The sequence below is a fragment of the Chrysochloris asiatica genome, unplaced genomic scaffold (assembly GCF_000296735.1).
Source record: "Chrysochloris asiatica unplaced genomic scaffold, ChrAsi1.0 scaffold00117, whole genome shotgun sequence".
Classification (NCBI taxonomy): domain Eukaryota; kingdom Metazoa; phylum Chordata; class Mammalia; order Afrosoricida; family Chrysochloridae; genus Chrysochloris; species Chrysochloris asiatica.
The window spans coordinates 6,730,876-6,758,196 of NW_006408635.1; the positions used below are offsets into that span (position 1 = coordinate 6,730,876).

The window sequence follows — 27,321 nt, forward strand, 5'->3', positions numbered from 1 at the left end:
GTTCTTATACCTCGGTTTGGTATAAAGTCAATGTTTTCCCTGTGAAACCTTGTCTTGGTTTATTAACTTAGATAAACTACTTGTAACATATACCACCCCATCCCCCCAAATAGAACAGTCTGGAATTTTGTACAGTCTTGCTCCCTGTTGTAAGTAGCTTGTAATAGAGAATATGGGGTCTGGTCAGTGGAAAAACAAAAAGCAAAACAAAACAGCCTCATCATCATCGTGTTAATTCTGACTCATCGTGACCCCTGTGTGACAGAGCAGACCTGTCCTATAGAGTTTCCATGGCTGTTAGTCTTACTGCCACATCGTTCTCTGATGGAGCGGCTGGTGGGTTTGAACTGCTGACCTTTTGGTTACAGTTAAGCACTTAACGACCTCAACACGAGGGCTCCTAAGGGATCTGGTTCCAAGTCCAATTTCTGGTTGTGTCTTAATTAGCTGTGTGACTTAGACAAGCTGTTTAAACTCTATGCCTGAGTTTTCTCCTCTCTATAATGAGTTTGATACCAGTACCTGGTGTTGTGGCTAGATTCAGTGAGTTCACAAAGGTAAAGTGCTTAGAATAGTGCCTGGCATAGCAAAGGCCTTGCTTATTGTTAGCTGCTACAGAAGTCCTGGTGTGCCGCTGTGGGTTAATGCACCAGACTGCAAAGCCATTGGAACTGCAAGGTCGATGGTTCAAGCTCAACAACTGCTCCTCGGAAATCCTATATAGAGTCTCTATGGTTTGGAACTGATCTGACAACACTTCACAACAACAACAACAACAGCAGCAGCTACACTGAAGAAGCTCTGGTAGCAAAGTGGTTACAAATTGGGCTGCTAGCCACAAGGTCAGCAGTTCGAAACTACCAGATGTTCCTTGGGAGAAAGATGAGGCTTTCTGCTCCAGTAAAGATTTACAGCCTCGGATCAGAAACCCTGTACAAGGTCACTATGGAGTCGGGATTGACTCCATGGCACAACACCACAGCTGTACTGGAGTCCTGGTGTGGTGCTGTGGGTTAATGCACCAGACTGCAAAGCCATTTGAACTGCAAGGTCGGTGGTTCAAGCTCACCAGCTGCTCCTCAGAAACCCTATACAGAGTTGCTATGAGTCAGAACTAACTCGAAGACACTTAACAACTGCATCTGCCCCTTGATCGTTTTATTAGCTTTCTGTGGACAATTTCTGGATGTACCGTAGCCCTCTGCAGGAGTGGTAACCAAAACTTCCAAGACCACACCCAGTATCCCACATCGGGATCTGCCAGGTTTTGTACAAAGACACAGGACGATCTTTTTAGGCACCGTGTTAAGGCAAAGTAGCTGAAACCTCTTCAGGAGAACTATGTGGGCATTGTGAGTAGCCTGTCTGGGGTTTTCATCTTGACCTTGGGACCTGTTATGTGCTGGGATACTGTGCACCTTACGCTTCATCAAGGAAACTCCTTTGCTCTTTGGTACACCCTTTCCTGGGGGCTGGGGTGTCTAATCTTGGCCTCAGGCAGCATTCACAGCAGGATGTTACTGCAAAACCTAAAGAGTTTATGGGGCACATCCTTCTCTTAATCAGTTATCAAAATGCCAAGCTGAATTACATAACAGTTTCCATTTGTCTGAACAAATACAAGTTTGTGGGTCTCAGTCCACCGTTTCCTGTCTGGGGACCAAATCTCCAGGCATGGCCACTTTCCTTCCTGTCTCGTAGGGACTTGGTTTTAACTGCCCTTTGGTGCGTTATTGGCAAACGTGTTTCAGGCTTATGTAAGTCCTCTCGTGTGTGTGTGTGTGTGTGTGTGTGTGTGTGTGTGTGTGTGCCCTCCGTTGCCTGTAGGTGTGTGTATGTATCACATAGTGTGTATCACATAACACTAATGAGTTAACTATGCTGTCCCTCTCCCCAAATGACATAGGCCATTCCTCAACTGAGGCTTGGTTTCTCCCATGATGTAACTGTTGGAGGTAGTGTCCATTTTTACAGGATCTGCCGGCGGTGGGAGCACAGGCTGTCAGCCATTAGGGAATGTCCAGGAATGGACGGCCCAATGGCAGTCTTACACCCCTAAGCAAACATGGTGATGTCCTATAAGTGGGGGACATAGACTAACAAAGGAGAAGCAGGAGGGAAATTTTGGGAGGGTGGAAAGGAGGAAAACTGGAGGCCAAGAGGTCATCGCAACAGCTGTCCATGTCTTGGGATTGGTTATAAGGTCAGGCTGTGAGGAGATTGGGGTCCCTGGGTTGTACAAATGGTTAACATGCTCAGCTGCCAACCGAAAGTTGGAGGCTCAGATCCATGCAAAGATGCACCTTGGAAGAAAGTCCTGGCAATCTATTTCTGAAAAATCAGTCATTAACAACCCTGGGAGCATAATTCTCCTTTTATATAATTGGCATGAGTTGGAATCGACTTGACAGTAACTGGTTTACTAGGAGGGCAGGGGAGACAAGGGGCGCAGGGCTGGCATCAAGGTAAAGTTACTGACAGCACTTCTCACAAGCCACTTAGTCACCTGGTCATAGCGCCGGCTTCCCCGTTGATTATGCTGCCTTTGGGCCTCTGGTGTGACTGATGAGCCGGCCACAGACTGGACTTCCCGTACCTGGAAATGTGAAGTGAGGCGCAGATGTGTCCACTGAGGTCACAGTGCAGAGACTGCTGCTGTTTTATATTTAGACGGAGATTTTAGTTGAAAGAATTCTGCTGTTTGCAACAAGAGAAAAAGTACAACATTGCACAGAACACCAGGCTTAGAGCTTGCAGCTTCCTTCCCTGTAATGAAAGGGTCTGGGTTGGTACTTCTTTGGCCCAATATATGTTGTATAAACATCACTTTGGATTGGGAGAGGAGGGGCAGTAAGTGCAGTCCCCAGGTGGTTCCAAAGAGTGTCTTGTTAAGTGTCTTCAAGTCAGTTCTGACTCACAGCCACCTTGTATAATGTTTCTGAGGAGCAGCTGGTGAGTTGGAACCTCTGACCTTGTACAGCAATAACTTCGTTCCTCCTTATTCAGTCTTCTACTAGGCACCACCCTCTGAGCATTCCCCAGTGGTACTGAGGACTTCTGGCTTCTGCCCTCAGCCCTTTCTTATCATTGTGTCTGCAGTTTGATTTAGTCCTTTTGGTTTAAACAACCAGTCCAATAGCTAAACTAAAATATATCTAAAATATATCAGACACTCTGTCGAATGCCTTCATATTCCAGCTCCAGGGCCTCCTTCCACCCTCTCCCATTCATTGACCTGTCCATTTCAGATTCCAAATGACCAAGTCCTTAAGCTGAAAACATACTTGGAGGTTTTCCTTTCCACAGATTAGCCGTTGGAAAGCAGGTTTAATGAGACTTGGAGGCTCTCTTTCCACAGAGAATCTTAATTTTAATGAGATCTGAATGGAGCCCCCTGTTCTTGCCACAGGTAACCTGTTGTACAGTAGGTTTGATGAGACTTTCAACCTGCCAGTGAACCTAAAGCAAAGCTGTCATCCTTGTGATGGAACTTGCCCATGGAGTGAACCAGAACATGCCGTAGCCGCCCCTGCTTTTCACCACCATGCTCTGGACTGCCTTGTGTGCACAAGATGTTTCATCCATCCGTTTTAAGAAGCTCAGAAGGAGTTCTGGTAGCATAGTGGTTACGAATCGGGTTGTGAACCTTAAGGTCAGCAGTTCGAAACTACCAGCCGCTCCGTGGGAGAAAGATGAGACTTTCTGCTCCCGTAAAGATTTACAGCCTCGGAAACCCTGTACAGGGTTGCTATGGGTCAGAACCGACTCGACGGTACTTAACAACAACAACAACAAGCTCCGAGCCAAATTCCCCTGCCTCTAGGATCCCTGGGTGGTGCAAATGGTTAAGCACTCAGCTACTAGCCAAAAAGTTGGTGGTGTGAGTCTACCCAACAGCACCTTGGAAGAAAGTCCTGGCAATCTGCTTCCTCGAGATCACAGCCATTGAAAACACAGCTGCACTCAGACACGTGTGGGGCTACCATGAGTCAGAACCAACTGAATGGCAGCTGCTTTGGTTTGGGGGATTTTGTTTTAGTTGTGGATGAAAAACCTTACAACATGTATTTGGGGTACTAGCTATATTCCTGGTTTCCTCCTAATCAGCCCAGATCCTTTTAAGAGTCCCTTTAAGGAAGAGATGGGGATTTTCATTAAGTCCCTCATTACCAATGAATTGGTGTGATTAGCTGAAGTAACAGGTGACAGAATGCCAGGTCACTTCCCTGGATCATTTGACCCTAAGATGCCCTTCAGCTTCTGTGACATAACATCCAAACTGTTCTCCCCTCACTGAGATGCCCTGTGGGATGCTACCAGAAGTTTCTTCCCAAAGACTTAAAACTGAGAAAATGTGTTTACAGGTGCTTGTGAGGTCTTAGCAAAATAAATCAAGCTCCAGAAAATATTCTGTCTTTCAAAAGAGTTTTAACTCCATACAGTGTCTGTTACAGGTGTGAGTGCATGTTAGCTGCCATCTCTTCAGTCCGACTCCTGGTGACAGTATACACAGCGGAAATAAATGTCACCCAGTCCTGTACTATCCCCATGCTGCAGATCAGACCATTGTGGCCCATGGGGTTTTTGTTGATTGTTGTTTGGAAGTAGATTACCAGGTCTTTCTTCCTAGTCTCTCTTAGTCTGGGAGCTCAACAGAAGCCTGTTGTGCATCAGAGCTGCACACAAGTCTCCACTGACAGACAGGTGCAGGCTGCGCGGAAGAAGCACAAATGGGGCTCGAATTCTCCAGTGCCTCATCGTCAGTACCAGAAGCAAGTATGACTTCGCTTAAAATGGAACACCTCGGACCTGAGAGTTTGCATCTTAGCGAGCCTCCCAGGTGATGCTCACGTCATCAAGGAGCAAACATCCCCTCCCCCTTTTTTGTTCCCACCCTTCAGGTCTGGCTATCACGAAGTGTTGCAAATGGTACATCCTTCAGCGGGACCGTGGCCAGCAGTGAGGCTTCCTACAGAAAGAGGCCTTCACAAGGGTATTGAAGAAATCAATCCCAACACATTGCTTATACCATTTCTCATGAAAGCGGACAGTGAATACGGAAAATCGAAGAACTAGTACCTTTGAGTTATGGTGTTAGTGAAGAATATTGACTATACCAGGGACTGCAAGAACAAAGAAACCTGATTTGATAGAGGTGCAGGCAGAATGAATGCTCCTTACAAGTGAGGAAGGCAAAACTTCATCCCAAGTGCTTTGGACATGTTATCAGGAGGGACCAGTCCCTGGAGAAGGACATGCTTGGCAAAGTGGAGGGTCAGTGAAAAAGAGGAAGACCCCCAAGGAGAAGGACTGGCACAGTGGCAGCAGCAATGGGCTCAAGCGTAACAGTGATGGTGAGAATGGTGCAGAGCATGGCACACAGCAGCACTGAATCATTCTGTTGCAGACGGTGACTCACTATGAGTTGGAACTGACTTACAGGCACCTCTGGTAGCATAGTGATTACTAATCGGGCTGCGAACCTCAATGTCCGCAGTTCAAAACTACCAGCTGGTCCGCAGGAGAAAGATGAGGCGTTCTGCTCCCGTAAAGATTTACAGCCTCGGAAACCCTGTACATGGGTCGCTATGAGTCGGAACCGACTCCACGGCACATAACAACAACAACAACAAGAATAATGGACTCCCGGTTTGGCGCTGTAGAAACCACACTGGACTGCGGACCACAAGGTCAGTTCAAACCCACCAGCTGCTCCTCAGAAGCCCTACACAGGGCTGTTAGGAGGCCGAACTAATTCGACAGCTTAGCTATAATAAGTTTTGCCCACTTCTGAAGGCCTGTTGGGAGACATGCCTTATAAATACTGCAGCGTCCCATTTTATCTCCATGACAACCCTACTAGAAAGTGCTGTTTCCTGAGGTTCTCAGACGATTCGTTCAATGAGGATCCTCTTTTCCATCTCACCTTCAGGCCATCGTGCCTTGGAGTGCCCCTAGTGGTCATTGGTAGCGTTTACCAGCGGGGTACAAGTCCCCAGTGCGGTGTGTCTGTCCCAGGGCACAGAGGTGAACTGGAAATGTCAGTCTGAGGGAACAGGTCACATCTGGGATGCCTTGTCGAGCAAACATCTACACTAAAACCCATAAGTGCTGATTGATTGATTCTTCTGGGCACAGAGAGTCGACAAATCCATAAGATAACAGTTCTTAGCCTGGAGAAGTTCCCAGCTTCATCAGGAGAAATTAACATCAGAAAGAAAGACTTGACTCGGTTCTAACACTCAGTTATCTAGTCTGGTCTCAGAGCGGTCATTTTAGGCCAGTTGCCATAAAGGGGAGAAACAGGAATGAAGCCAAAAATATTCAAGGACAGCCACAGTGAAGCCCCTTGATAGCTGTGGTGGATTAATTGTGTTCCCCAGAGTATATGTATGTTGATCCTAACCCCTTTACCTATGAATGGAGTCCTGGTATGGGGCTGTAGACTAAGCACTGGACCACAAGGTCCGTGTGAACTACAGGGTCGGCAGTTCAAACTCACCAGCCGCTCCTCAGAAACCCTATACAGGGTCGTTGTGAGTTGGAACTGACTTCAGCAGCACTTAACAATAACAGCGTACCTCTGGATGTAAACCAGTTTATGAGTAGGGTTTACGTTCTTATGTGGATAAAGCCATCTCAGTATAGGGTGGGTCCTACACCTAATCCCTTCCAAGTCTTAAGAAGACCAGGACAGGCAGAGACTCCCCTACATGAGGGAAGACAGATGGCATATGAGGACCTGTCTGCAAGCAAAGGAATGCCAGCAGCCCCCGGCAAACACCAGGAACCGGGGGAGATGATGCATGCAAAAGGAATCCACGTGGCCAAGACCCTAATCTGGACCTTTTTCCTCCAGCCTGTGAGAAAATAGATTCCTCTGCTTTAAAGCCCCCACAGGTGGTGGTTGTTGTGAAGTGCTGTTGAGTCGACTCCGACCCATAGCGACCCTGTATCGGGTTTCCGAGGAGCAGCTGGTGAGCTTGAACCACCAACCTTGCAGTTCAAACAGCTTTGCAGTCTGGTGCATTAACCCACAGCGCCACACCAGGACTCCACTAGAGAACTAAGACAGTATCCATCTAAGAAGATGGCCTTGACCTGGCTCAGAGTACATGGGACTTCACCAGTGGACCAAGATGACCAAAGTCACCTGGGAAAAGCTAACTGGGCTCCTGAGGGTAGTGTGAATGGAGGAGATGTACTGGTCAGTTGGTGTCCACCTCAGAAATCTCAGTGGCTCTCAACAGACAGTGTTTCTTTTTCTCAAGTGCCAGAGGGTCACTGGAGGCAGCACAAAGGACTTGGCCACACATGGCTCCAGGCAGTGTTTTGGGTTTAGGTCTTCACCTCAAAGTTTATTCTGGGATTCGAGCCAAAGGATGAGAAGGTTGGAAGATCAGTGGAGTACAAGATGGGGACATGAAGTCACTCTGTCTCTCAAGGCTTCTGCTTACTGCACATCTGCCCACAGTCCATTTCACAGTCCAGTGCCTGGGCAAGGCCCGTGACCATGCCAGATGTTAAAGGGGCAGGGAAATGGATGGTTGCTAAAAAATACTCTGATTTATTGCTGCATAGGAGAGAGCTAATGACCAAAGATGAGATGCTTTTTAAAAGGCAGTTAGTCCTGTGTCTCTTCCATCTTTTGACCCACAGAGAACCTTACAGTATTGGTTTTAGATGTCGTTGGGCTGATGCTGACTCATGGTGGCCTTTTGATAACCGTGTCCCTTCCTGCTCCATCTTCCTGGTTGTTGATACGTTGGAGTCCATTGTTTGATTTACTGTGTCCATCCATGTCATTGAAGGTGTCCCTCATTTCCTCTGATGCTCTCCTTTACCAAACATGATGCCTTTTTCTTATGATTGATCTTTCCTGACAACATTTCCCAAGTATCCAAGTCAGAGGCTCATCATCCTGACTTCTAAGGAGCATTCTGATTGTATTTCTTCTTAGGACAGATTTTTTTTTTCCCCATTCATTTTTGCAGTGTGCACACTATTCAAGATGAGAGATGGGTCACACCAGACTATGACCTTGGAGTGGGCGCCTAGTAGTCAGTGATTTCCTTGAGTTGCCTGGGATTAAAATTGGCTTCCAGCAATGGATTGAGGAATTAGGAAACTCAGCATAAACATACCTTGCCAGCCTTCAAGTTCCTCCTTTGAAGACGCTGTAGGTATATTAGCTGGTCTGTGTTAGATGTTAAGCAAAAAAATGTTTCACAAAATTCCGCCCACTCTTAGCAGGAGTTGGGCAGAACAGAGGTGTTAAAGGCTGGAAACATTAATAGTGAGCAATAACCTGTGAGCTTTCGTTTGGAAGACTTAATACAAGTATGTACATTTTTGAAAGAAAAGAGCTGTGGCAATAATTGGGTTTGTTGGAAGAGGCTAAGCTTTTTTATTTTCAATAAGGCTGGGAAGTATTTTAAACACAGGACTAACTAGAATGGAAAAATTATTTGGGGGGAAGGAGGAAGAATGTGTGGGGGCAGGAGTCTCCCCTCTCTGAAGGGTCTGTCCAAACCCTGCTGTCCAGAAGTTGTCACTCAGAGTGACCATGGAGGACAGAGGAGAACGGCTCCTTAGGGGTTCCTGAGACTTGGATCTTTAAGGGAGCAGATAGCCTCATCTTTCTCCTGGTGGGTTCAAACTGCTGACCTTTCAGTTGGCAACCCAGTGCTTAAGCCACTGCGCCACCAGGGCTCCTTCATTATAAACCTAAATGCGCGGTAGCTTTTCTAGTTTCATGGCACAACTACTTCTTAGGGTGTTATCATTCATTATTTAGTGATTTCTTCCAGAATGCTCTGCTTGAGCCTTGCTCAATTCTCATGTTCTCCTCCACCGGCCCCTCCAAGATTTTAAATTTCTGATTCTCTGAATCTCAAGTCTGCCCATGCAGACATTCGCTGATTACTTACAGGAAATGCTGTGGCGTTCCTGGGGGCCCTGGGGGAGGGGCAGTCCTTCTCCACAGCATCAGCCTGCAGACAAGCCGGCAGACAGATAACCAACAGAAACAAACGCACTGCCATTGAGTCGATTCCGACTCACAGGGACCTTGGAGGACAAGGCAGGGCTGTTCCTTACAGCTTCCGAGACTAAATCTTTATGGGAGCCTCATCTTTCTCCTCATAGGTTCAAACCACTGTCCTTTCAGTAGCAGCCAAGTGCTAAACTACCATGCCACCAGGACCCTAGGACGCAGAATAGTTGATTTTAAAATCTAATAACGTACGATGACAATGTAATTTTCTCTTTTGAATAAGGAGGTGAGGTGAGTAAACCGAACCAGTTTATGCTAGGATAACTCACTTTACAATGATGGTCCACACTGACTTGTGGCTTGTGACTTTTGGAGGTAGTTCTATACACTTCATTTTATTAACTCCATACTTCTGCCTAGGCACTCGTCAAAGCGGACCCCCCACCCCCACCTCAACAGGTGAGGACACTGAGGCTCAGAAAAGGAGGCACATGCCTGTGGTCAGCTGGGTTGTTGTTGTTGTTGTTGTTAGGTGCCATCGAGTCGATACTGACCCATAGCAACCTTATGCACAGCAGAACAAAACACTGCCCGGTTCTGGGCCAACTTCACAATTGTCATGCTTGAGCCCATTGATGCTGCCACTTTGCCAATACATCTCGCTGGGGGGGTTTCCTCTTTTTCTCTGACCCTCCACCTTACCAACATGATATCCTTCTCCAGTGACTGGCCCCTTCTGACAACATGTCTGAAGTATGAGAGATGAAGTTTGGCCATCCTGGCCTCCAAGGAGCACTCTGGCTGCACTTCTTCCAACACAGATCTGTTGGTTCTTTAGGCAGCCCATGGCACTTTCAATATTCTCCTCTAACACTATAACCCAAAAACAACAATTCTACAGTCTTCCTTATTCACTGTCCAGCTTTCGCATGCATATGAGGTTATTGAAAAGACCATGGCTTGGGTCAGGAGCACCTTAGTCCTCAAGCTGACATCTTTGCTCTTCAATACTTTAAAAAGGTCTTGTGCAGCAGATTTACCTAATGCAATACGGCGTTTGATATCTTGACTGCTGCTTCCATGAGTGTTGATAGTTGATCCAAGAAGAATGAAGTCCTTGACAACTTCAATCTTTTCTCCATTGATAAGAATGTTGTTTATTGGTCCAGTGGTGAGGATTTTTGTTTTCTTGACATTGACATGTAATCCATACCAAAGGCTGTGCTCTGTGATCTTCATCAGTAAATGTTTTTAGTCCTCTTCACTTTCAGCAAGCAAGGTTGTAACATCTGCATATTGCAGGTTATTAATGAATCTTCCTTCAATCCTGATGTCATAGAACCCAGCTTCTCGGATTATTTGCTCAGCATACAGGTTGAATAAGTATGGTGAAAGAATATAACCCTGTTGCACACCTTTCTTAATTTTAAACCCATGCTCTGTTCGAACATCTGCCTCTTGGTCCATGAAGATATGCCGATGTAAGTTGTTACTGTATTTTCTCATGAAGCCAAGCTCTGATCCAGTTCCTGGGTCCCAGGAAGCTCAGCGGTCTCCAAGAAGGGCTCATCTCCTGATTCCGATAAAAGGGACTCGTTTCATCCCTTCTGGTTCACATTTACTCCTTCCTGTGACAACCCTGCCAGATATAAAATTTGGAAATTGTGGGGTTTCTTTCAGGGCTGGCACTAACCAGTTTGCTCTTTTGAAAAAGATCAAATTTCTAATCCTTTTCTTACTCCTTTCCTTGCAAAACCAATTTACTTTGTAAACCAAGTAACTCTTTCTAATTTCTTCCTCATACTCTGTCATAATAATTTTGTTCGCTTCTCTGAAGATCTTTTCTCTCTTTTTTAACAACTTCATAATCTTTGTTGTTTCCACTAAGATCTTACTCATGGAATACTCTGCTTCAACAGTCTTACATTTCCAATGCTAGCATGTTGTTGTTGTTGTTAAGTGCCGTCGAGTCGGTTCCGACCCATAGCGACCCTGTACAGGGTTTCCGAGGGTGTAAATCTTTACGGGAGTAGAAAGCCTGATCTTTCTCCCGCGGAGCAGCTGGTAGTTTCAAACCACTGACCTTAAGGTTCGCAGCCCAATTCATAACCACTACGCTACCAATGCTAGCATATCTCTCCAAAATCAGGAATTAAAGTTAAAAGCAAACATTAACCAAGCACTCCTGGAAATTTGAGAAATAAGTATATGTAAAATAGCCCACTTGAGGAGCTAAAGGGACCTTGTTGTTATTGCATGCTATTGAGTCAGTTTCAATTCATTGCGACCCTCTACAGTTTCTGAGGCTGTAAGTCTTCATGGGAGCACAAAGCCTCATCTTTACAATCCTAGCATTGTAAACCCTAGCCTCTATGCTTGTGGTTATAAACCCATTTGGGACTGGGTGCCTTTGTTATGTTAATTAGACCACATTAGTGTAAGGTTTGTCTTAAATCAATCTCTTCTGAGATGTAAAAGAGATTAAACAAGCCATCAGAAAGAAGCAGAGATGGGGAGAGAGAGATGGCAAACCACATTGAAGATGTCCCAGGATCAAGAGACTCAAAAAGAGACAAGGATCTGTCTCCAGAGTGGAAAGGGAGACACAGCCCTCCCTTGGAGTCAGGACCCTGAACTCAGACATAAACCCACCACTTTATCTGCCAGTTTGTCATACTGTGGTGGCTTGCACATTGATGTGATGTTGGAAGCTGTATTTTTTAATACCAGTAGACTCACTCTGCTGTGGCGCTATAGGATAAGCAGTAGACTACTAATCACAAGGTCAGAGGTTCAAACCTACCAGCTATTCCTTGGGAACCCTATATAGGGTCACTATGAGTCATAACCAACTTGATGGCACTTGACAACAACAAGAATCATGGTGGACAGGTTTTCAGTGGAGCTTCCAGACTGAGGCAGACTAGGAAGAAGGGGACGTGGACCACTTCTGAATGTTTAGTCACTGAAAACCTTATGCATAGCAGCAGAATACTGACAACATGTAGTGCCAGAAGATGACAACATTATGAATAGCACCAGGATATTGTCAGATACGGTGCCAGAAGATGACAACATTATGAATAGCATCAGAGTATTGTCAGATACGGTGCCAGAAGATGTGCCCCTGAGGTTGAAAGGCACTATACTTGGTAAAGTGGAGGGTCAACAAAAAAGCAAGACCCCCAATGAGATGGGTTGACACCGTGGCAGCAGCCATGGGCTCAGTCGTGACAATAATTAGGAAGAGGATGCAGGACCGGGTACCTCAACAACACAGCCTCCTAAACTGAGAGGGAATAAGTTTCAGTTTGTTTAAACTATCCACTTGTGTTAGTTCTGTTTCAGCAGCACTGAGTAATTAAGACAATCTCCAATCTGAAATTGATCAAACATGCAGTCAAGATGTATTGGCAATTACTGATGATTGGAATACAAAGATTGGAAACAAAAAAGAAGGGTCAGTGGTTGAAAATATAGTAGCCTTGGGATAGAAGTGATGCTGGAGATCACATGATAGAATTTTGCAAGGCCAATGACTTCTTCATTGCAAGTATTGTTTTCAAACAACATAAAAGACAACTATACACATGGACCTCACCAGATGAAATACACAGAAATCAAGTTGACTACATCTGTAGAAAGAGATGGTGGAAAAGTTCCGTATCATCAGCCAAAACAAGGCCAGGGGCAGACTGGAACAGAAGATCAATTGCTTATGTACAAATTCAGGCTGAAACTGAAGAAAATGAAAACAAGTCTATGAAAGCCAAAATATGACCTTGAATATATCCCACATGAATTTAGAGAACACAGATGATTTCTATGAGCAAAGATGATTTAGAAATCATCTGAAGAACAGATTTAATGCACTAGACACTAAAGACTAAAGACCAGAAGAATTGTGGGATGACACCAAGAAACATCACATGGGAAGCAAAAGGTCATTAATACAAGAAAGAAGGAAAAGACTAAAATGGGTATCAGAAGAGACTCTGAAACTTGCTCTCCAGCATAGAAATGCTAAAGCAAATGAGGAGGTACAAGAGCTGAACAGAAAATTTCAAAGGTCAGCTCAAAAAGACAAAGACAAATATTATAATGAAATGTGCAAAGATCTGGAGAAAACCAAACGGGAAGAACACACTCAGCATTTCTCAAGCTGAGGGAACTGAAGAAAAATTTAAGGATCCACTTGCAATATTGAAGGATGATCTGGGCAAGTAAAGCATCAGTAGAAGATAGAAGAAATACACAGAGTCATGTACCAAAAAGAAATGGTCAATGTTAAACCATTTCAACAGGTAGCACATGATCAAGAGTCAGTGATCCTATAGGAAGATGTCCAAGGTGTATTGAAGTCATTGACAAAGAACAAGGCTCTGGGATTGGATGAACTGCAAATTGAAATCTTTCAGCTAACTGATGAGGCACTCACTCATCTATGCCAAGAAATTTGGAAGACAGCTGCCTGGCCAGCTGACTGAAAGAAATCCATATTTGTGCCCATTCCAAAGAGAGGTGACCCAATGGAATGGGGAAATCATTAGAACCAGACTCCAGAGGTTTTCAGTGGCTGAGTTTTTGGAAGTAAAACACCAGGCCTTTCTTCCAAGGTGCCTCTGGGTGGACTTGAACTTCCAGCCTTGGGCTTAGCAGCCTACTTGACCATTTGCACATGTTGTTGTGAAGTGCCGTCGAGTTGGTTCCAACTTACAGCCACCCTGTATAGGGTTTCTGAGGAGCTGCTGGTGGATTTGAAGTGCCGACCTTGCCGTTTAGGCCGACATTGCAGTCCAGTGCTTAGTGCTATAGTCACATATCCACAGAGTTAGTGGATATGATTCTTGATGGTGTTTCTTCATAAAGGAAAGCAGGTAAACGACTCATTCAGGAAAGTTCTGGAAGTCGGGTGTGGAAGAAGTCTTTCTGACACATCCCTTTTGCCCTATAACTACTCTCACCCACCTGACCCACTAGTGTCGAGTAATTCGGACTCACGGCGACCTTGTAGGCCAGAGTGGAACTGCCCTGTATGGTTTCCAAGGCTGTCAATCTTCATGGCAGCCAATGGCCTCTTCGTTCTCCCAAGGAGCAGCTGGTGGGTGTGAACTGTCAGCTTTTCAGTTTGCAGCTGAACGTTTAACCCACTGTGCATCCAAGGCCCCTTTTCTAAGTCTCATTACAGAACTTTCACTTTGCCAGTTCATTAACTCTATAGGAAGTTTCTGCTGCTTTGAGGAGTCCATGGAAAAACAAGCCCATCCTTTTGCACGTTAGAGGACTTCCCAACAGAAGGTGGGCATCTCAAAACCTGCTGGGGGTTTTTCCACATGCTACTGAGGACAGAATGAACCAGAAGAGGCACAAGTGACCACTGTGGCCAGTGCCCATCACAGACAACTGCATGCCATGTGGTTCCTGTTCCTACCCTTCTGTTGTATCTGTGGCATTGGGAAATCCTCCAAGCAGAAAACCCAAGGCAGGCTGGTCCATGCAGAGAGGGGCATGGTGACCATCAGAGAGTTACCGGGGAGGCGGTAGCAGGCGGTGGTAGTAGAGTTCAGAAGAAGGCGTGGGCCCAGCCTCCAGCACCACCTTTTGTACTTCCTAATCTGTCTCTCATACTTTGGACATATTGTCAGGAGGGAACAGTCGTTGGAGAAGGATATCATGCTTGGTAAGATGGAGGGTCAGAGAAAAAGAGGAAGACCCTCAACGAGATGGATTGGCCAGGTGCAGCATTGATGGACTCAAGTGTGACAGCAGTAGTGAGGTTGGCCCAGGATCAGACTTTGTTTCGTTCTGCTGTGCATGGGGCCGCTATGAGTCAGTTCTGACTCGATGGCACCTAACAACAGTCTGTGAAATGGAATCCTGGTGTGGTGCTGTGGGTTAATGCGCCAGACTGCAAAGCTGTTTGAACTGTAAGGTCGGTGGTTCAAGCTCACCAGCTGCTCCTCGGAAACCCTATACAGGGTCACTATGGGTCGGAATCGACTCGACGGCACGTCACAACAACAACAGCAATCTGTGAAGTAGGAAAAACAGTGCCGACCCCATCAGGTTTTATGATAATGGAGCAGCTTAGTTCATGGAAGGTGCTGGAACACAATGCCTGGTGTATACTGAGGGTTTAACAAATGCTCAATAAAAAAGGAGGCAGTAAGGGGAGGAACACAGGCATCGAATCAGTCTTTGAACACAGTTATGCTCTTAAAATGTAGAGTTACTAAAGATTTAGCATGGATTCTTGAATGTCTGAGAACTGGATCTCCTAATACTACCCTTTCATGGGGAAATATTCCTACTTACACAATTTTGTGAATTATATGGGAGCTGTAAAGGTCACGTAACAATATGTACCACGGTATCTCAACATTCATCATCTTCTCTCTCCCTCTTCCCCTTTTTCTCTCTCTCCCTTACACCTAAACCAGAGACCAAGCCCAAACAGCCCTCAATTAAGGAAAAGATAGTCTTTCTATTGAAAGGGAACCAAAGAGATGTTTCCACTATATAGGTACACTTCCCTTCTAACAGGACCCCAACTTTAAAATCAAGGGAGATGACCACCACTCCAGACTTACTTTAAAGGGCCTCCCTTCACTCACTCACACACACACACACACACACACACACACACGCCTGCCTCTCGCATCCCTTGTACACCAAATACCCCCTTCAGTCTGTCCACACTAAACATTTACAAGTAAAATCTAACAGAAGTTGTTTGAAACTTCTCAGATGGGTGTCTTCAGACGATAGGCTTTGCCAGCAGTTGGGTTCCTACCTTCTCCCCCAGATGTCCTACCTCCCAGCCAGTCACTGTCATACTTGGCCCCTGGGAGCTATGGTATGTCAGCTGGAACCTCCTTGCCCCCTTCCCAGCTCTCCTCCTACACAACCCCCTACCCTGAAAACTGAGTCACACCACTCCCCACTCCCTAATGGACTGTTTGTGTAGTCAAAGATGGTGCCTAGCTAGATGCAGCTGGTTAGATGGAAAGTCCGAGGAGCAACAAATTTATAGAGGATTGCCAAAAGTTCTCTTTTAGATAAGGGATGCTTTTGGGGTAAAGTACCGGAAGTTCTTCAAACTAGCAAGTTTGAGACATCTGTCTGTCTGTCCTGCCTGGGTCTGTGCTGAAGGCCCGAGAGACCCACGTTGAGTTCATCAGTGAAAAGAGATTTCCACTGAGAGAGAGTCTGTGGAGAAGGAAAGAGCCCAGAGGGTGTCAGGCAGAGAAGACAGCACAAAACGGAGGTGGAGAAGCACAGTACGGGGTGGCTCCAGAGAGCAAGCAAGTGCACAAACCAGAGACTAGACTGTGAGCAGCTCCGAGTTCCCAGACGTGGCCATGGAGTCTCTCAAACCTGTTCTCCAACATTTGTTCACTAAGTCCAAAGGAAAATGAAAGAATTTCTCAGGAAGCCTACATTTTTAGTGGGGTTTTTATTAGCCAAGAAAATATTCTTGATGAGTTTCTAGATAGGGAATCTCACCTTAGCCACTAGGCAGCCCCCGGTGTCCTGGAGTGGGGGGCCTCCAGAACCTGCAACGCACCCCTGTAGTTGCCCCGCCTCCATCAGGAAAGCCAGCCGCATGGATTATTTATTCCTGGAAGTGCCATCAATTGTGTCCCGACTCCTCACTACCCAGGGTAGGGTTCCTGGGGAGGAGCTACTGGTGGGTTTGAATCACCGATCTTGTGGTTAGCAGTCTAGTGCTGATCCTACAGTACCACACCAGGAGCCCTAAATCCTGGACTAGCTAAGCTAGAAGCAGAACGCCTGCCTGTCCCCCTAGGAATGAGGATTTGCCTGCAGTCAGTTCTGGACCTCTGGAATGGGGTCTCAGGGGTCCAGTTCTCCTCGCAGTCCCTCATGTCTTCTTCGATGACAGGGGCTGTTTTCACTCGGCACCTAGAGACTGAATCTGCCCAACAGAAGGTGATTTGGAGATCAGGTTCCTCAGTTAGAGTTAGAGATTCGGTCCCAGCATGTGTTTGCTGCCCTGCTGTCCACCTCTTCCCCATGCACTCTGGTCAGTATTAAGAAGAAGCCTCTCAGAATGGCAGTCTTGGCTGCTTTGGGCTGTGTGGCTGATTCCATCGTCTTCCTCTTCATGCATTTTTATGTGTAACCCTCCTCCTGGTACGGACCATGTAGACTGGTGACCAGGGAAACAGACATGCTTTTTAAGCTGGGGTGGGCTTCTTCAGCTCTGTGGGCGGTGGCAGTACTTGTGAGCAGAGAGACTCACGTCAGAACCTTGTATTTGACTTTCAGCATCTTATAGGCTGTTTTAAGGAGCTCTGGTAGCATAGTGGTTATGAATCGGGCTGCGAACTGCAAGGTCAGCAGTTTGAAACTACCAGCCGCTTTGCAGGAGAAAGATGAGGCTTTCTGCTCCTGTAAAGATTTGCAGCTTTAGAAGCCCTGTTCAGGGTCGCTATGGGTCGGAACCGACTTGACAGCACTTAACAAGAACAACAACATAGGTTGTTTGGCTTGTCACTAGACCAGTGAGCTCTGAAATTTCTCTTCGGGTCCTCCTCCATTCAGGCTAGCGGTCACTCTCCCATCAGTCCTGCATGTCCTTGTGCCGTTTTTACAGAACATGCTTGCGTCATGCACAGAATGACCAACAAATAATGAAGCAAACTACCTATGTGACTTTATAATGTTATATGTGTGTAGTCACACCTCATGTATGTGGTTTATGCTCTGTATGATTTGTAAATACATATTGATAGATAGTAGATAAAAACCAGCCAGAAACAAGCTTGGGAAAGCGCTCAAAGGAGAAGCTGAGTCATATACCAAGCGACTTCCTCTGGTTCATGAGACAGGCCATCTGATGGAAAGGGATGTGATGGGATGGCTTTCTGAACAGCCATTCTGAATGGAAGACCAGCTGAACAGCAAAGAGAAGAACCTGCCATTGCCTGTAAAGGGAAGAACAAATCACAAGTGTATTACAGGCTCTGTGTGAAATTCTCAAGACAAGAGGACTTGGGTTGGCCCTTCCATTCCATGGAGAAATACTGCAATGGCATCTTGCACCCAGCACTTTGTCATGCAGTGGAAAAGAGGATGCATCCGACTTTAAGTTCCAGTTCCATTGCTTGTGAGCTGTCTTGGGCCCAGGCCCACAGTCTTCCTTCTCACTAAGCTTCCATCTCCTCATCTGTAAAATTGGAACAATATTGTCGTTTTCTTCACAGGAATGTTGGGTGGCCAGATGTATTCACGAGCATAAGTTTTCTTAACAAACCCTAAAGCTATTTGTCCATGTTTAAAATGTTTTCCCAGACACAGCCTTACTTAACCCCATAGTACTTAATGTATCCCTGTTCTGCATTTGAGGACCCAGAGAATTGTGGGCTGGAAGACTTGGCAGGTTACATTGTGACTTTAAGATCGACCATGTTGTCGTTGTGGTTGTTAACTGCGGTTGAGTTGGTTCTGATTCATAGTGACTCTGTATGAGCAGATGGTTGGTTTCAACTGCTGACGTGTGGCTAGCAGTCCAGTGCTTATCCTACAGCACCACACGAGGGCTCAAGATCAACCATAGCTCACTCAAAAAATGTTAACAAAGGAACAACCAGAACACAATTAAAGAGAATGTTGACACATTGTGAGAAATGTAACTAATGTCATGAGAAATCTGTGTTTGTTGTTGAGAAATGCCATCGAGTCGGTTCCAGCCCATAGCGACCCTGTATAGGGTTTCTGAGGAGCAGCTGGGGAGCTTGAACTGCTAACCTTGCAGTTCAAATGGCTTTGCAGTCTGGCGCATTAACCCACAGTGCCATACCAGGACTCCAGAAATTTGTGTAGCAATTGTCAAATGGGAACCTAATTTGCTGTGCAAACTTTCACTGAAAAAAAAAAACAAAAACAAAGATCTTTTTTTTAAAGTGTCAGCAATTCTGCTACTGTTGCTAAAATAGAGGAAATGGAAAAGCTGTAACTATCTCCTGTTCTGTCCCAGGCTCCCTGTGCCCATCTCTGGCCACTTACTGAGAGAAAGAGATCGAACCTCAGCCTAGCACACATCAAGGGTGTTGATACTGTATTGTTGTTAAGTTCCGTCAAGTCGGTTCTGACTCAGTGATCCGGATAGGGTTTCTGAAGAGCAGCTGATGAGCTTGAACCGCTGACCTTGCAGTTCAAAACAGTTTTGCTGTCCAGTGCATTAATCCACAGCACCACATCAGGACTCCATATTGTTGTTGTTAAGTGCCGTCGAGTTGGTTCTAACCCATAGCGACCCCATGTAGGGTTTCCAAGGAGTGTTGGTGAGCTTGAACTGCAGACCTTGTGGTTCAGACTGATTTTGTAGTCCAGTGCATTAATCCGCAGCACCACACCAGGACTCTATATTAAGGGAAGATTATTCTGTGAATGCAGAGAGGTGTCTGTTACAAAAGTGGGAAGTGTTTGCTTTCTGATTGGTACTTGTGTTTCTTCGTGTGGCCCTTGAGAACAATACCTACTCTGGTTTTGTCTTGTTTTGTTTATTTTTTTCTCATCAACATGTAAGTTTTATTGAAAGAATTATACTCTTGAAATGTCTTTGTGTTCCTCGTTTCTCTAAGGGTTCGTATGTAAATATTGATATCATTTTGCTATTCAGGGTATTTGGTGGTGGGAAGGCGGGGAGGGGGGCGATACTCCCTTAAGTAAAAAAAAAAAAAAGCATTTTATTAATTGATTTCCTTTTTTTTTTTTTTTCTTTCTGCCTCTCATTTCAGAACGGTTTGATCACCACTGTCCCTGGGTAGGCAACTGTGTGGGGCAAAGAAACTACAGATTTTTTTATATGTTTATTTTATCTCTGTCTTTTCTGACAGTCTTTATATTTGCATTCGTTATTACCCACGTCACCCTTCGTAAGTATGCTGGCGGAATCACATTATGTATGTAACCATAGCCTGACTTTGGTTCTATGATTTCATTTTGATTGGATGTTTGGATCATTTCAGGCTTCCTCTTCTTTCTCCTTTTCCTTCTTCCTTTCCTCATCTGCAGCCTGTCCCGCTTTCCTTTCTCCCCTTTCCTCCTCCCTCTTCACTCCCATCCCCATCATGCCAACAGGGTGTCTCCAGAATGACAATAACTGGGTGGGGTTTACTTTGCCCAGTGAGACTTTCTCCTGGACACAGGCGTTGTCCCTATTCAGACCCTGTGGCTTCCCTCTCCCTTCTGCTAAGGGCTGTCCTGGAAAAACAGTTGCCTCGCCTGGCACAAAAGACGCCATCCTGCAGTGATGCCCACTGGGTGGCTGAGCCTTTGGTTTCAATGTCTTATCTACTTAGACAAGAGCAGTCACCCTGGCCTTATTGTTAAGTGTCATAGAGTCGGTTCTGAACCATAGTGACCCTATGTAGGGTTTCCAAGGAGCAACTAGTGCGTTTGAACTGCTGACCTCATGGTTCAAACTGACCTTGTGGTCCAGTGTTTTATCCCACAGTGCCATAGCAGTGGCCATCCTCCCTAGAGGGCAAAATATGTAGGGATAAAGACTTAAGTTTTCTTGCAAGTCTTTATCTGTTTTGTTTTGGGGGTTTTTTTTCCCAATTATCTGTCAGACCATGAATAAATGACCCCTAACATATAAGGAAAAAGGAGCTCTGGTAGTGTAGTGGTTACGAATCGGGCTGTGAACCACAAGGTCAGTAGTTTGAAACTACCAGCTATTCCGCGGGAGAAAGATGAGGCTTCCTGCTCCCATAAAGATTTACAGCCTCGGAAACCCTGTACAGGGTCACTATGGGTCGGAATCGACTCGATGACACTTAACAACAACAAACATATAAGGAAGCAATTTTACTTAAAAATTAAGAGTGGATGTAAATGATTAAAATCTATATTTGCCTAAGCAAGTGGCATTTTCATTCCCTATTCTGAAAGACATAGATTTCAAACTCCATTTGAGTGCTGTTGTTGTGTTAAGTGCGGCCTAGTCAGTTTCAACTCATAGCAACCCTATAGGGGTGGGGAACCTTTTTTCTGCCAAAATTTATAAACACCATTCATGGGCCATACAGAATGATCAACTTAAAAATTAGCCTGGGCCAGACCACATGACTTCTCGGGCCTTCTCTGACTTGCTGGCCTGGTGTTCTCACCCCTGCTGAGGTGACTGTGAACTGTTGGTGAGTTTGAACTGCTAACCTTGTAATTCACAGTCCAGTGCTGACCCTATTAGCACCGTGAGAAACTAGCATTGCCTCGTGTCCACAATGCTGAAGCGTAACTGCCTGCTGAAACGTGCAGAGCCTCTTCCTGGAATGTTCCAGAAGCCTCTGAAAACACACCCCTACTTGCTTCCAGTGTGGTGGGGGTTCACAGGCTGAAGTTGGGGTGCACATTTCCCTCCCCCTCTCTTCTAGTGGGTCTGTGTCGGGGTTGGAGAAGCAGTGGGGTGAAGTGCATCACATTTGTTCTTCGTGACTATGAGCCCAGTCAAGACCACATGTGCATCTGAACCCTGGTTCCCACTCTGAATCCCTGCAGTCATTGCGAATGAAGCTGACACCAATGTCTAAGACGTGTTTGAGGCATAGCTGGGTGGGTTTGGAAGATGACAATTCCCATTCTCCTCACAGGCCTTTCCACACAATGGTGATCGTCACCCACAGTCTCTCTCTCTTCAGAATCACAAAGAGGCCATTCCAGCCATACTCATCACACCAAACTCACTTTCAAGTCGATTCTGACTCACAGCAACCCTGTTGTTGTTGTTAAGTGCTGTCGAGTCGATTCTGACTCGTAGGGTTTCCAAGGAGCAGCTGATGGGTTTGAACCACCCACCTCATGGTTAGCTGCTCAGTGCTTATCCTACAGCACCATACCTGCTGCTTAGTGTTCCTGAGACTAACTGTTTACAAGAGAAGAAAGCCTCCTCTTTCCCCCTTGGAGCAGCTGGTGGGTTAGAGCCGCCATGAGCAGCCCAGTGCTTAGCCCACAGTGCCACCAGAGTTCCATAATCCAGGCTCAGAGATATGGCAGGTTCGATTCCAGACCACTACAATAAACAGTATCGCAGTGAAGCGAGTCCCACATACGCTCTGTCCCGTGTTCTATAGACATCCAGTGTGCAGAGCATGATGGAGAGCAAGTTTGACATCTTGTGAGAATTCCCAGAATGTGTCACAGAGACACAGCGTGAGTCCAAGCTGTAGGGAAAATGGCCCAATAGATTTGCTCAACCCAGGGTTGCCACCAACCTTCATTTGGTATAAAAAAAATATGTATCTGCAGAGTGCAACAAACAAGGTATGCCTGTATATTCTTCAACTAGAGAAGAATGTGTCCCGATTTTCCCTTGTATCTGTGGCATTGAAAAATGCCATCCACAGGTGGGGTCACTACGGGTCAGAATCGACTTGGAGGCAGCAAAGATGACATGTGACATCTTCATACTATCTCTCACAGTTTGCAAATGCTCGTTCTGTTTATGGCCTTGTCAGCACATCCAGACACCACGGGCCACTTTGCACCTGCATGGTCACACACACACATTCCGGGAACACATTCACATGCGCTATCTGCCCCTGGGTTATGCACTGTGCTTACGTCTTCTCTGAAGTGCCATTCACCCCAGCTCCCACTAACCATGGTCACTGGAAGCCTTGGTAGCATAGTGGGTTATACGTTCAGTTTCTAACCACAAGGTCAGAAGTTCAAATCCACCAGCTGCTGCTCTGGAGAAAGGTGAAGTTTTCTACTCCTGTGAATGTTGACAGCCTCAGAAACCCTATGCAGTGTCTCTGTGAGTCAGAACCGACATAGAAGCAGCTTATACTCATATAGTGTGAACCCAGTCCCCTGTCCCAAATGTCTGCATGCATGTTACCTTTTGGACAAAATATTTTGAAGATGAGGGGGCTTCAAAAAGTTAGTGGAAAAATGGAATTAAAAGATAATGGCATTTTCCCATAAACTTTATGAAGCCTCCTCATATATAGTGTTAATCCAGTCTTTCTTGAAAACAGTGTTAAGAATTTCTCTGACTGCAAGTTATATTTTAGAGATAATATTAGATATTTGGATGTATTTAAATACTTGGATATTGTGGACAAAAAGTTAAGAAAGTCTTTCTTTCCTCTTGTTCTGCCCCACTCTCCACAAGCCCCACGGGTCTTGGAATGTGGTACTTTGGGAAGGATTGACATGTTTATGTGACCCCTCTTGTACCCCTAAGATTCAGAAAACCTTGATGGAGCCCAGAACTGTTTGATACCTGCTGGAGAATGTTCTTGGGCATTCTCTGCCAGAGACTAGCTCTGAGTGAGGACGATGAGGCAGGAGAGGAGGCTCAGAAACACCTGGGAAGGAGAAGTCAGGATTTCTTTGCAGAGGCAAGGAGGGTTTAGGAGGGAAAAAGCATTTCATTAGCTTCCAGTTTTGTCTCACTGGCTCCCATAGCTTTCCACAGCTACTCACTGATTTTACCCTGCTGGCATGGCAGAGAAGGGGGAGAATTTTGAGCACATTTCTCTCCTATTCCTTCTCACAGTGCCTCTGCCAGTCTGTGTGCCCCAGTGGTAGATGTGGGTTCAAAGGGAAGGGGCTTCCAAGAGGAATGTGGAGCCAGCCCACTCTTGAGCTGCCCACACTCTGACCCTGTTTCTGTCACACACACAGGGTCCAGAGTGTGTCCAGAGATGCCACAGTGCCCCTTCTCCCCCACCCTACCCCCCGTAGTACCTGTTCCCTGAGACTGGGCACAGTAGCATTCCCCCATGATGGTGCTGTGAAGAGCCCCATGTGCCGCTCTGTTAAAACAAACAATGCCAACACAGCACGTACAGATCTCTTCTTGTCGGATGCATGTGTGTTCAAGCCCCTGATGAAATGCTTCCTGAGCAGAGGGCTCACGTTACAAGGTCTGAAATCCTGAGGGAGTCCATCACCAACTACAGGCCTCTGAGCTGTTTACTTGGGTGCACAGAAAGACCTCTTTTCTCTGTAGCCTAGGTGATAGATTTACCAAGGTCAAAAGTTAACAAACTTTGGGAAAACAGTCTTTCAGAAAAGAGAAGGTGGGGGCAAGAAATGGCATCCAGTGTTCTGTTTTCCTAATAAAATGAGGAAAACAAAGGAGTAGTCGGAAGGATAACGTGTGGATAAGTGTGCAGACCCTCACCTGCTTTTAGTGCAATAATGTCCTGAGAAGCTGAGCCTCATAACAAATCTGCCATTTTCTTGTTGAATAACTTTAGTGGAACCTCCCCCTCCCACCAGTAAACTGGGTGTGGGAATACTGGCAAAATATGATTATTTAATTGATCTTCAGACCCCTGTGGTCCTGATGGAGTTACAGGAGCTTTCAGCAGCTGAGCTGTTTGATCTGGAGGTGAGTGTTTGAATACTAAACGCTGGTTTCTTTCCCACAGGTTCGCAGCAAACAGGAATTCTAAATGCTCTTAAGGATAGCCCTGCAAGATATCCTTTCTGGTGTTTCTATGTTTGTGTGCTCTCCCCACTGTTCCCAGACCCCCTCAGCAGCCTGCGCTGTTCTCCTCATAAATCTTACTCCTTGGAGTTCTGTAAAGCAGCCAAAATGCTTCCTAATATTAACATATATGAGTCAGAGCATTTGAATGCTTGAGCCTCTAAGTGACTTACTTTGTATTGTTTGAATTCAAGTGCTCTGAACTCTTGATGCAATGCTGTAGGATCAGCGCTGGACTGTGAACCACAAGGTCAGCAGTTCAAACCCACCAGCTGCTCCTCAAAAACCCTTTCCAGGGTCACTATGAGTCGGAACTGACTCAATGGCATTAATAGCAGCAGCCGCAGTTTGAAAATCCAATATGAATCCTTTTCCACCCCCACTTTGATTCGTGTGATGTCAGGTTGGTTCAGGGAGCTCTAAATGCTAGGCTACTAACCAGAAAGTTGACTGTTCAAGTCAACCCAGAAGTGCCTCAGAAGAAGTGCCTGGCAATCTGCTTCTGAAGCATCAGCCATGGAAAATCCTGTAGAGTGCAGATCTTGTCCAAAACACGTGGGGTTGCCATAAGTTGGAAGTGAATCAACTCAGTGGCATCTAGTCTGGGGTTATGGCTGTGACTGCATGGTGTCGGATTTCATTGTGATCAGCTGGAGTGCAGTATGGAATGTTGATGGACCGCTGCCATGCGTGGGCCTGCTTCGTGGTCTGCAGTCAGCAGGTGGGAACTAACTCACCTGGACACGCTGTGTGGACTCTGTCAGGGGCTGCGTCGGACTCCGTAGTGTCTCCAGCTTCCACCTCAGGCCGTGTGACTTGATGAGCACTTTCTCCTTCCAGACAGCGCCTGGGTATTACGGACTGTTACATTTCTGGGAAATGTTTCTGCTTCAGGTACAGAAGGGCTCCCCCTCTTCTTCATGTCAGCTGGACTGGACTGGCAGTCCACTTTACTCCGAGCAGTCACCTTCATCAGTAAAGAACAGTAAAGTGTACATACTATGCAATTCAGGAGCCATGGTGGTACCATGGGATAAGCTTTGGACTGCTAACCGAAAGGTTAGTGGTTTGAACCCAGCGCTCGCTTCTGTGGGAGAACGATGAGGCGGTCTGCTGCTGTAAAGATTGGTGGTGGTGGTGGTGTGCCATGGAGTCGGTTCTGACTATAGCGACCCTGTTTCCAAGGCTGTAAATCTTTGCGGAAGCAGAGAGCGTCATCTTCCTCCCATGGAACTGCACTGGTAGTTTTGAACTGCTGGCCACCAGCTCTCAGTCCTTTTCTTCCCATGAATCGAGAATCCTCAGCTGCTGCCTCTCTCCATGTCCCCATCTCTGCCTCCATCTCTGGTGTCGCTGCTTCTCTGGATAAGGTCTCGCATTCCGCTTGTGTTCTTCTCTCTTGATGGTCCTAGGGTCCTCTGTTTCTGAACTGTAAGATTAATTACTCCCATGTTTTTGTTACAAAACTTCTACCTTTACAATTGTGACATTCGCAATTAGTCATGATAACAATTACTCACTATTGAATCATAAGAATCATATCCCCATCTCTTTTACCAGACCCATCTAGACAAGATGGAAACTATTTAGTGGGAACTCTTCCCCAACACGCTATTAAACTTAAACTCCCTCTTAGAAACCTTGTAAGCCAGTCACTCCGTGCCTTTATTGCCCCTCATTTTAGGTAGCCTAGGTAGTGACCCAACGGAATGTGGAAATCATTGGACAATCTCTTTGATATCCCATACGAGTAAAGTTTTGTTGAAGGTAATACAGAAATGGCTACAATCATACATTGACAGAGAACTTCCAGAGGTTCAAGCAGGATTCAGAAGAGGCCATGGAACGAGGGATATCATTGGTGATGTCTAATGGATCTTGGCTGAAAGCAGACAATATCAGAAAGATGTTTACCTGTGCTTTATTGACTATGCAAAGGCTTTGGATTGTGTAGATCATGACAAGCTATGGACAACATTGCAAAGTATGAGTATTCCAGAACACTTAATTGTACTCATGAGGAATCAGTACCTGGACCAAGAAGCAGTTGTTGGAACAGAACATGGGAACACTGAATGGTATAAAATTAAGGTGTGCAGCAAGGTTGTATTCTTTCACCTTACTTATTCAGCCTGTATGCTGAGCAAATAATCCAAGAATCTGGGTTCTATGAAGTAAAACATAGCATCAGGATTGCGGGAAGACTCATTAACAACCTGCGATATGCAGATGATACAACCTTGCTTGTTAAAAGTGAAGAGAACTTAAAATATTTACTGATGAAGATCAAAGAGCACAGCCTTCAGTATGGATTACATCTCAATATAAAGAAAACAAAAATCCTCACCACTGGACTAATAAACAACATTCTTATCAACAGAGAAAAGATTGAAGTTGTCAAGGGCTTCATTCTTCTTGAATCAACTATCAACACTCACGGAAGCAGCAGTCAAGAAATCAAATGATGTATTACATTAGGCAGATCTGCTGCACAAGACCTTTTTAAAGTGTTGAAGAGCAAAGATGTCAGCTTGAGGACTAAGGTGCACCTGACCCAAGCCATGGTATTTTCAATCACCTCATATGCATGCAAAAGCTGGACAGTGAATAAGGAAGACCGTAGAAGAATTGATGCTTTTGAGTTATGGTGTTGGAGAAGAATATTGAAAGTGCCATGGACTGCCAAAAGAACCAATAGATCCATTTTGGAAGAAGTGCAGCCAGAGTGCTCCTTGGAGGCAAGGATGGCCAAACTTCATCTCTCATACTTAGGACATATTGTTCAGGAGGGACCAGTGACTGGAGAAGGATATCATGTTTGGTAAGGTGGAGGGTCAGAGAAAAAGAGGAA

The 27,321-nt window shown here is 45.7% G+C and overlaps 1 protein-coding gene across 2 annotated transcripts in view; it reads left to right on the plus strand.

The window, feature by feature from the left end:
* The window catches only part of ZDHHC14 (zinc finger, DHHC-type containing 14), a 328,836-nt gene that overhangs the window by 268,070 nt on the left and 33,445 nt on the right, over positions 1 to 27,321 (plus strand). For both annotated transcript variants that reach the window (XM_006868453.1, XM_006868454.1), the window contains exons 4-5: positions 19,762 to 19,899; positions 24,412 to 24,460. In XM_006868453.1, coding sequence (XP_006868515.1) covers positions 19,762 to 19,899; positions 24,412 to 24,460 — 187 coding nt within the window. The remainder of the gene's footprint in view (positions 1 to 19,761; positions 19,900 to 24,411; positions 24,461 to 27,321) is intronic.